This window comes from Colossoma macropomum, unplaced genomic scaffold, assembly GCF_904425465.1.
Source record: "Colossoma macropomum unplaced genomic scaffold, Colossoma_macropomum, whole genome shotgun sequence".
NCBI lineage: Eukaryota > Metazoa > Chordata > Actinopteri > Characiformes > Serrasalmidae > Colossoma > Colossoma macropomum.
The window spans coordinates 1,626,856-1,637,929 of NW_023494805.1; the positions used below are offsets into that span (position 1 = coordinate 1,626,856).

An 11,074-nucleotide genomic window follows, 5' to 3' on the forward strand; every position below is an offset into this window, starting at 1 on the left:
TCCGACCGGCTGCAGTGAGGGGGCAGCGAGGAGGAATCTGATAGGACGGCGTCACATTCACCTGCAGCCTGGCAGCCAATCAGGAGCGAGAGCGGTGATGCAGTCACGCGCTGCAGAGGAGCAGTGCTGACCCAGCTGGACACACACATACATCATCATCACACACACACACACACACACGCGAGAGCGCGCGCAGTGCGGCCACTGCAGGACACATTTAAAATAATCACCTAATTATTTTGCATTGCAGGGGAAATCCACTGAAATTTCTAAATGTCTGCATAATTAAGTGGTTCCGATGTAATCAGAGGGGTTCAGAGCGGTTTGGTGTGAAACGCTCTGTTCTAGATAAACTTACCGAGTCAGAACTGTTCACAAAGGTGGTGATAGGAACCAGCCGTCCTCCTCTAAAAGCTCCCTCACAGAACCTACAGTAAATGGTTCTGAATTCACTGCCTGATGACTGAGACGCTGTTTATGGTAGTTTAGAGGAGTTTGGCCTTAAAGCTGCAGTCAGTTTGGATACTTTTGAACTGGATGTTTAGATGATCAGCGCAGTTAAACCCACTAATCATAAACAAACACAGACCTCAGACTACAGTCTACAGACTACAGACCACAGTCTACAGACTAAATACCACAGTCTACAGTCTACAGACCACAGTCTACAGACTAAATACCACAGTCTACAGACTAAATACCACAGTCTACAGACCACAGACTACATGCTACACTATAGTGCTGATTGGATAACATTACTGCTACGGAGCGCTGATTGGTTAGCGTCACTGCTACTGAGAGCTGATTGGTTAGAATTACTGCTACTGAGTGCTGATTGGTTAGCATTACTGCTACTGAGAGCTGATTGGTTAGCGTCACTGCTACTGAGAGCTGATTGGTTAGCGTCACTGCTACTGAGAGCTGATTGGTTAACATTACTGCTACTGAGTGCTGATTGGTTAGCATTACTGCTACTGAGAGCTGATTGGTTAGCATTACTGCTACTGAGCGCTGATTGGTTAGCGTTACTGCTACTGAGAGCTGATTGGTTAGCATTACTGCTACTGAGAGCTGATTGGTTGACGTTACTGCTACTGAGCACTGATTGGTTGACGTTACTGCTACTGAGCACTGATTGGTTAGTGTTACTGCTACTGAGCGCTGATTGGTTAGCATTACTGCTACTGAGAGCTGATTGGTTGACGTTACTGCTACTGAGCGCTGATTGGTTAGCGTTACTGCTACTGAGCGCTGATTGGTTAGCGTTACTGCTACTGAGCGCTGATTGGTTAGCGTTACTGCTACTGAGAGCTGATTGGTTAGCGTTACTGCTACTGAGAGCTGATTGGTTAGCGTTACTGCTACTGAGAGCTGATTGGTCAACGTTACTGCTACTGAGCGCTGATTGGTTAGCGTTACTGCTACTGAGCGCTGATTGGTTAGCGTTACTGCTGCTGAGCGCTGACTGGTTAGCGTTACTGCTGCTGAGCGCTGACTGGTTAGCGTTACTGCTGCTGAGCGCTGACTGGTTAGCGTTACTGCTACTGAGCGCTGACTGGTTAGCGTTACTGCTACTGAGCGCTGACTGGTTAGCGTTACTGCTACTGAGCGCTGATTGGTTAGCGTTACTGATACTGAGAGCTGATTGGTTAACGTTACTGATACTGAGAGCTGATTGGTTAACGTTACTGATACTGAGAGCTGATTGGTTAACGTTACTGATACTGAAAGCTGATTGGTTAGCGTTACTGCTACTGAGAGCTGTAATTTTTTTTATAATGAACCATTTCACACCAAAAGAGTTTCATCTCAAATCACTTCATTATGGCTGGAATTTTGGAAAATCTGTGGAATTCCCCTCCGACAAAACACAACCCACACGTTCAGATGTTACTCCATAAATATTCAACTTTATTATGACACTATGGCTTATATACAAGTGCATTATTATCAATGTTAAAAAATAAACAACAGAACAATGAAAAAGATGCAGCTGAAACCCGAAGATAATCGATTACATTCAGTTCCCGTCTCAGGACACAGAGGACACACCTGGTCCAGGTAGGTGAGGTGAGGTACTGTAGTGCATTCACAATCATTCCTGATTGACGGCTAAACAGCTTTGGCTACAGCAGCCCACCTCTCAGAACAGTGCATTAGCGTTAGCATTAGCATGGTGGTAGACCTCTCTGGGCTTCATCAGCTGGTTTCCCGCTCAGTGTGTAGGTAATCCCACTGTTCAGCAGCCTGCAGTCGTTCACCATCAGAACATATTAGTTACCTTTTAGCTTCATTGGCTTAACAATCGCAGCTTCTTATTCCAATGAGTTGCTAAGTGATGCTTAGCTCCTCTTTGCTTCGCTAATATGAGCTAAAATCCTCCAAAACAGTCATAATAAATATTTAGTTGTGGATTTTCCTCCTTAAAATCACATCAGAGCAAATTCCTAAAATAATTCACAGGCTAGTGTTCCACGTACTGCTAAACATTTAGCTAGCATTCACCTGGAATGTGGCGCCTCTGCTGTTGGGCTGTGTTTACATCTTTTTGTTTTCTTATGACAACCACAGTATTTGTGTTATGAGAAGATGCTAATGCTCTGTTAACTGTTAGTTTAAAAAATATCAATGTAAATATAAAAGTAAATATGCTAGCAAACTGCAGCTGATCATTTAAACTGTAGTTTAAATTGGGGCTGTTTATTAGCAGTTCAGCTAATTGAACTGTCGACCTCTGGTGGCCTGTAGTTTGTTTTCTAGACAGTGGAACTGAGTTAGCAGTTAATCCTCAGCGATAACCAAAATGCTAACTATTGCTCAAGAGACGTGAAGACTAGCAGCCCCAGATTAGCATTATTAGTCATGTACACATGTACACAGTTATGGAGATCCTGCTTCCACAAGTTCTGTCCAGAGCCACAGCGTGCTCCAGGTGGCTGAACTTGAAGAACTTGAAGCCGAAGCTACAGAACGAACACCTGTGCAGGTGTTAGTGCTGCTCTAATGGCACCGAGCTGCTGCTTCTCCTCCTCCTCAGATGGGCTCCTCCTGGTCCAGGAGCATCTAAAAAGCACCTCCAGGGTCTCAGAGAAACAGTGAGGAACCTCCATCAGCTGGGTGAGTCTGGCTGATAATATTTGGCTTTTTATTTTTTTAATACTTCCATAACTCTGCAGCTCCAACTGTACTCAGAGTTCAGCAAACCAATCACGATTTGAAATGATTCTGACTGTTTTAAATATATTTGCTGTGAAAAGTTTCACAGCTGTATTGCATTTGCTGTGTCATTAAAAACCAGATCCGGTGATTCTTACTGCCGTTATTATTATTTTCTTTCAAAAATAAGCCCATTTCTGTGATAACACTGAGCCGTCGTTCACCAAATAAACCCTGGTGTTAATGTTCGTTAGTAGAAATAAAAGAAAGCGAAACGGTCACATTTCAGCCTGTGGCGATTAGAGGGGTCATATAAACGTACCGGTTATTGCTTCATCAGCCTGTTTATGTTACACACTTCCTCTGAATAAAAGCCGTGATAACGAAACTCCACGAATGAAAGATAAAGCTGTGTTTGTTTTACAACATCGTACTCGATACTCAGACTCACATCTGTTCACGTTTCATGTGTTTACAAGTTCACATTCGTAGCTTTTTTAACATTTGCATGCTTTGTTGTTGTCATGGTGATGCCACACTTGCACAGAGAAGCTAAACGGCAGGAACGGACGCACACTCAGAAAAACAGTTCTGATTTTTCATCTTCTTTATTTAAACTCATCCTCTGTGTGGAGACTGACCTATAAATTACAATAAAATACACGCTCACCGAATATCCACTGCCCACCCAGCATCCACTGGCCTACTGAATATCCGCTGCCCCACTGAATATCCACTGGCCCACCGGATATCCACTGCCCACCGAGCGTCCACTGGCCTACCAAATATCCACTGCCCCACTGAATATCCACTGCCCACTGAGCATCCACTGGCTTACCAAATATCTGCTGCCCCAATGAATATCCACTGTCCACCGAGCGTCCACTGGCCCGCCGGATATCTACAGCCCACTGAGCGTCCACTGGCCTACCAAATATCCGCTGCCCCACTGAACCCTGCCCCGAGCGTCCCTGGCCCGCCGATCTCAGCCCCTGAGCGTCCACTGGCCTACCAAATATCCGCTGCCCCACTGAATATCCATTGGCCTACCGAATATCCCCTGGCCTACCAAACATCTGCTGCCCCACCAAGCGTCCACTGGCCTACCAAACATCCGCTGCCCCACTGAATATCCCCTGGCCTACTGGATATCTGCTGCCCCACTGATTATCCCCTGGTCTACCAAATGTTCACTGCCTACTAAATATCCACTGGCCCACTGAGCATTCACTGCCCCACCAAATCTCTGCTGCCCCACCAAATATCCACTGGCCCAGAGACTATCTGCTGCCCCACCGACTATCCGCTGCCCCACCGAATATCTACTGGCCCACCAAACTTGGGCTGCATTACATTTCCCTCACTTCTACAAGAAACTGTGTTAATACCCTGGATTAAATGAGGGATAATTCAGATTCAACAGTAGAAATTGTTTATTACACTGTCTATCTGAAGATCAGGACAAACTACCTTGCACCCTAAACACTGACTCAGTGCGGGAACCTGGTACAGATTCATTTAATTACACTTAAATTCAACATGTTTCACCTAAGTTTCAACTGATTTCACCTAAATTCAATAAATTTAATCTAATTTCATCTTTCAGCTGATTTCACTAAAGCAAGCAAGTCAGTGAAAATGAACAACCACTTGCAGACACTCTGGATTCAGCAGAGTTCCCTCATCCAGACTAGGCCTTAAGCCTCAGGCATTAGGGGCTAGGGGCTAGGGCCTAGGGATTAGAGGGTTAAGGTTTAGAAGACAGGGTTTAGAGATTTTGGGTTATGCTTGAGGGTTTAGGGGCTAGGGCATAGGGTTAGTGCTTAGCGATTTAGCCATTATAATTGAGAAGTTATGGTTAGGCTTGAGAAGGTGGGGCTTAGAGTTCAGGGGTTAGGGGCTAAGCTAGATGTTAGGGCTGAGGATCTGCTGCTTAGAGCTTTGGAGTTAGTAATTGGAGTTTGGGGTTAGGTTGGGTCTTAAACATTAGATTTTAAGAGTTAAAACTTATGATATAGGAGCTGGGGTTTGGCAGTTAAGGCCTAGGGGTTAGGAACTAGCACCTAGGGCTTAGAATTTAGGAGTTAGGGCCTAGGGTTTGGGTTACTCCAATCAGAAACTCTTATGAAATGAGGAACTCTGTGTCTATTTAAAAACCAGCCTGGTGGACTTTAGACTTTGGATGCAGAACTCTGTTAATCCACACAGTCCTTCTGTAAGTGTGTTTGTGTAATAAACTCTTTAGTGTTTGCATGTTTTTCAGTTTAGCCAACCGTCTTTAACAGTAGCGGCTGCATTGTGTAACTGGGAAATTCCCTTTGGGAGCGTCTCCTTTAGCACAGTTGAAAAGCATTGTTTTATTCAACTAATGAAATATTACACTGTGTTCCCATCAGTATGGATATGAGTGCTTTCATATCCGACTTTATTCTGAATTTCACTTTATTAATCATTGAGCAAATTTCAATCTGAAGTGTCTGAGAAAGCAGCCTGCTCTTGGCACTCTTCATGTTTGACCACGATGGGCTTTACTGGTCATTTTAAAAAGGCAGTTATACTTCATATTCTGCAGACAGGAGTTCTGAGTCTAAGTGACTGCAGGGAATTCCAGTGTTATCCAGGTGGTCCGGGTTTGATTCACACAGGTAGTGTTCAATTACCACCTTTTTAAAGCCCCAATCAGAAACTGAAGCTGCCTAAAGCAGCGTTTTACTGGCGCTGGAGAAGGTTGTTGATAGTTGAGTTCCTGGGTGCGAGCCTGGTTTATAGCTCTTCCCTTTTATTAGCGGATCCCTTTCTAGCATCTTTAACACTTGCTGGTCTACATAAATGGCTCGTAGGCTGATAATAGCCCCCCAGCACTCAGCTGCCCTCCAGGGCAAAGCACCAGCCATACTGGCCATCATGAAGATGCCAGACCATTGGCGGCGCTGGAGGTGGTGGTGAAGTCCACAGCTGGAGATGGACCAGAGTCTATGGGTGAGGAAACTGTGAGGTCCACTGTAAAGGGGTCTCCAGCAGGCTGCATCGCTGGAGCTTCAGGTAAAACAGCAGCACCAACCAGCGAAGGAGAAGGAGTCTCTAAAGGGGCAGGGTCTATTAGAGGGGGCGGGAACAAGAGAGTGTCAGAATCTATGGGTGAGGACAAGGATGGAGGAGGAAATGATGAAGGATCAGGGTGAAGCGAGTTTAGATCGTTAGCTATATAAATGGGTGAGTCTGTGGGAGGGGGCTGGGCTACGTCGTTTAGATGATTACCATGATTGCATGAGCCCACAGCGCCAACTGCTGGAATTTCTACAGAGTCTGGGATGAAATTCCCTTCAGTTTGGCTGATGCCAGGGAGGGGGGAGTCCACTACAGCACTGTCCATCTCAGGCTGTGAGCATGGGGGGGTGTGGTCAATTGAAGGAGGTGTGGAGTCCCTGTTGTATCTGAGATTAGGGGTGTGATTGCAGGGGCCTCGGAGGGGGCGTGGCCCAATAAAGAAGGATGAGGTTGGGTCTCTGTGGTATCTGGAATCATTTGAATGGGCTGGGGGGGGCCGTGGTCAGTCAGAGGAGGGGTCTCTGTTGCCGTAGATGGAGATGGGATCTCTGATGTATCTGCAGTTAGGACAGAAGCTGCAGAGGGAGTGGTCTGGGAGAGGGTGTGGCCAGACAGCGGAGTGGGTGGGGTCTCTGTGGCAGAGTGAGGGGACGGGACGTTGGCGATAAGATCAGGGAGCGAGTCTGTTATGTTGGGGTGAATGGGGCTGGTGCTGAGTGGAGTCGAGGCATTTGGGACTGCGGTGAGTAGAGTGCCCCCAGCTGGTTCCGCCAGTTCTTTCTGCTGTTTCATGACATAGAGCGCAATCGAGTCTGGTTCTCCATCCGGCGGCACAGACAGGTCGATGGCGGAGGAGGCGGTGGACTCCATGGTGGACACGGCGGTAGCGGCTGCCACGTGGAGGGGGGTGTCTGTCACCTGCCCATACTCGCGACTCTGCGCCCGTGGCAGCAGGTGGCGCTGTTCGGCTGGTTTGCGGGGCGGCAGCAGAGGCTGGCGGGTGTAGCTCTCCCCGTCGGCCAGCGTCTCGGGCAGCGGCTGGTAGCGCGTCTCGGGCAGCAGCAGGATGCAAATGATGCAGATCAGTGTGCAGCAGGCGAAGATGACGTGGTGCAGGAAGTAGCCTTTCTGATTGTGGAGCTCCATTATTGGAGCCGTCAGCATTCCGAAACCAGCGCTCGCCAACACTAGACCCAAACCTCCACCCCTAAAAAACACAGAGACACAGGAGTCAGCACACACAGGGCTGGGGTACACTGACTATCTAGAGCTTGAAATATCTGTCTGAACCAAACCTGCAGTAGAACCCTGGGTGTGATCTGAGACTCTGAGCTCTGTTTTATCTGCATGTAAACACAGTCACTAAAGCAGCTTTTTATCATGTGAGAAAACCACTAAAGTTCAGTCTTTTCTCTCTTGTAGCTGCATTTATTCAGCAGAGTTGATCACTGTAATGATCTTCTTAATGGAGAAAACAGTCCATCTTCTAGAACTCATACAGAACACAGCAGCACGGATCTTCACAGCACCAACACAGAGAGTTCATATCACCCCTGCTGTTCAGCTTAGTGAGGTTTAAAGGTTCAGTACTGTATCAGGAGAAGAGGCACAAATTCACTGTTTAAAACAGGAAAATAAACTGAGTCCAGACTCTGCACAGCTCCATAGAGAGTCAGTCTGTAACATAAGACGAGGGCCTGTAGAGATCTTCTGTTCAGAGAGCTGCAGTTCCAGTTTTTCACCAGCAGGGGGTATCAACCTGTATCACTGAGTGTCAGTAATCAACACCAGCTCTGTGATTCAGCTCCTCTGTTACGAAACTGTTAGTCACATGACTCAGAGTTCAGACCCAGAAACACAGCACAACAACACAGCCTCCCCCTCTCTCTCTCTGTATATCACTCTCTCTATCTCTCTCTGTGTATCTCTCTCTATCTGCCTTTCTCTCTCTCTCTCTCTCTCTGTATATCTCAGCCTTTAGACCCAGAAACACAGCACAACAACAATCACCTCTCTCTCTCTGTATTCTCTGTATGTCTCTCTCTGTTTACCTGATGACAGTGGGGGTGATCTCTGCACAGAAGAAAATGCTCAGGTTGCTGACGGCGTGGGAGGAGAACATGCCGATGATGGAGAACGCCACAGAGAACTTCGACTTCAGCGTGTCTGACTCCTCTGAGAGAGAGAGAGAGAGAGAGACAGAAAGGGGGATAGAGAGAGAGTTACTGGAAGAGTAAGATTTATTTAAATACTCCAGTGACTAAAAACTGTTTGTTTACATGCATAAAACAACAGACAGTTTCTGAACGGACAGACAGTTTCTGAACGGACAGACAGTTTCTGCCACTGTGTAAAGTAATAAAACCAGGCTTTGTGATCTGCTACTGCAGCTCTGCTAATGTCCTTCAGTCCACGTTTACTGATAACAGTATATCATAATCACACTCTCAGGGCTGTTAGAGATCTGAAAGCAGCAGGTTCGGATCTCCGAGAGCAGCAGGTTCGGATCAGCCCTGATGTAGCCCATCAGCCGAAATGGACGCCTTGGAGAATTCTGCTTCTTTACTTTTAGTGCTGGAGCTATGATGCTAACATTGCTAATAAACACTAGAAGTCAATAGTTACCCTAATCCCGATATCTCTGTCAGCTCAAGCGTCCTGTAGGCCCGTTAAGGTGGAGCAGACTGTAAACGAGGTTTAGGACTCAGTGTGACTCAGTGTGAGAGGTTCCTCACCAGAACACCATATTCACACAGCAGGACTGATCTGAGATCAGATTCCTCTGTCTTTATTAATGATGCATCAATATCATTTTAATCAGACAGAGAAGGAGGACATATTTTTTTAGTACTTACTGATAGGGAGTCTGATACCACACTAAGTACCTACTTGGAATGAAGTATCTGTGAGTGTAAATGAGTGCAGTGTACCAGTTAGATCATTAAATCTATCTGATGTTAAATGAAGATCGTTAGCTCGCTATGCTACATCAGTGATCTATGATCGAGCAGCGCTGCAGTGGAGGTTTAGTTCCCTGTCAGAAAAGCTCTTCTGTACAGCTGTGAGTAAAGTAGGTTTCATAGTTTTGATCCTCATCTCTCTCTTTCAGCAGCAGCAGGAATTGTATCCGAGGAGCTAACGCTTCCGGTTTTCCGTCTTGTTGGAGTCGTTTGATTGGCTGGTTGAGCTGTAGCTGAATGTCCTCTAAAGCCAGACAGACACTGTGATTTTAGAGATCTTGTTCTTTGGTGACTCTCACTGTCCGTTTGACCATCGTGTTCAGACAAAGCTACGATTTATAAACTCACACTGTACGAAACGCTCCGTCTGACTGACCTGCTACGGGAAACGCAGCCTCTACAGACGCTCTGTCTACAGACCGTTATCAATAAAGCTGATTCACTCAGAATAACCGAGTACTGAGCAAGACGCTGAGCAGCGCTGCTAACACTGAGCACTGAAGATAAAGCAGGCGCTGATGTTCACAGTAGGACAGTTCAGTCTCTCTACAGCCCGATTTACAGAAAAATCACTGTGTTAATGTTTATATCTCGATATTCTACTCAGTCAAACAGAGTAAAGACTCATACAGACTTTGGTAGTATGTCGCTGCTGTTTCTTGTATCTCCAATTTTGTTGTTTTTCCATTTTTGACTTAATTGGAAAATGCCTGTTGCTTTTTACATTGTGTGTATTTCATGAAGAATAGACCAAAAGAAACGGCCCAAAATTACTTGGGGAAAAAAGTCTGGTTCCATTGACTTACATTAAAACTAAAATAGGTTTTTTCCTTGTCCTATAAAATTACCATTTTGGAGATACAAGGTTTTCTTCCGACAACAGCAATATGTCGACTTTTCCTCTTCCGTTTTGTTAGCCAACATTTCTCTACCCATGTTGGGGAAGCGGTTGTGATTGTGTGTTTATAAACAGTCTATAATCTCTCAGTGTATCCTGGTGGGAATCTGCCGAGGCGGAATGTTTAAAGTGAGCGACGGCTTTGTGTCTGACTGTGACGGAGTCAGTAACTCTTGTCTGTGTGAGCAGATCCTCCTTCACTGGGTTTATTCAATAGCGCGGCAGCTACACTTGGCTAATGGCACACTGAGGAAGTCTGTGAAGTTCAGTCTATATCAGTGAGTCACACTGAGTCCTAAACCTCATCCACAGTCTGTTCCACCTCAGAGAAGATCTGGTTTGAGCTGAGAGAAGTTTTCAGGATGTGTTTACAGAACTATGGAGGGACTATGGAGTTCTAGTGTTAGACCCGTTAGCCTCGGCTGATCGACTGTATCTGGTTAAGTGGAAAACTGATTTTTTGCTGAATGATTCCACGGTCTGAGGCAAGACTGTGATGACTTAGGCAGTTAGCATCATGCTAATTGGTGGGGTATACATTTCCATGACTCACTAGCCTCTAAACCTAAAGAAGCAACTTCAGACACTAAACACATCTTAGCAGAATAAATATAAGTGTGGAAAACTGACGTTCCAGTGGTTTGTAGGTGAAGAACTGTTCTGGTTAGATCCTCCTGTGGGGGGGGTCAGTTTCATTAGAGCTGCTGGACACTCTGGCAGAACAAGGACGAGTTCATTAGTCCTCTCAGAATGAAGCAGGAAACTCTCAGGAGCTGCACTGATACTGTGGACTCTCCCAGTGGAGCAGCCTGAACAGCGTGAGTTAGCGGTTAGCGCTGGAGTCTAAAGCATGGGTTCTCAAGCCGACCCTCGGAGTGGTTCTCAAACCGACCCTCAGAATGGTTCTCAAGCCGACCCTCGGAGTGGTTCTCAAACCGACCCTCAGAATGTTTCTTAGACTGACCCTCAGAGGTTTAGGTGATCATAAGCTCATTGTGTCTTAAACTCAACT

The 11,074-nt window shown here is 46.1% G+C and overlaps 1 protein-coding gene across 2 annotated transcripts in view; it reads right to left on the reverse strand.

Moving 5' to 3' along the window:
- Window positions 1–4,571: 4,571 nt before the first annotated feature.
- slc22a23 (solute carrier family 22 member 23) overlaps window positions 4,572–11,074 on the reverse strand; it is a 65,134-nt gene continuing 58,631 nt past the window's right edge. For both annotated transcript variants that reach the window (XM_036597242.1, XM_036597243.1), the window contains exons 9-10: window positions 8,256–8,379; window positions 4,572–7,411 (exon numbers count right to left, since the gene is read on the reverse strand). In XM_036597242.1, coding sequence (XP_036453135.1) covers window positions 6,514–7,411; window positions 8,256–8,379 — 1,022 coding nt within the window. In that variant the 3' untranslated portion in view covers window positions 4,572–6,513. The remainder of the gene's footprint in view (window positions 7,412–8,255; window positions 8,380–11,074) is intronic.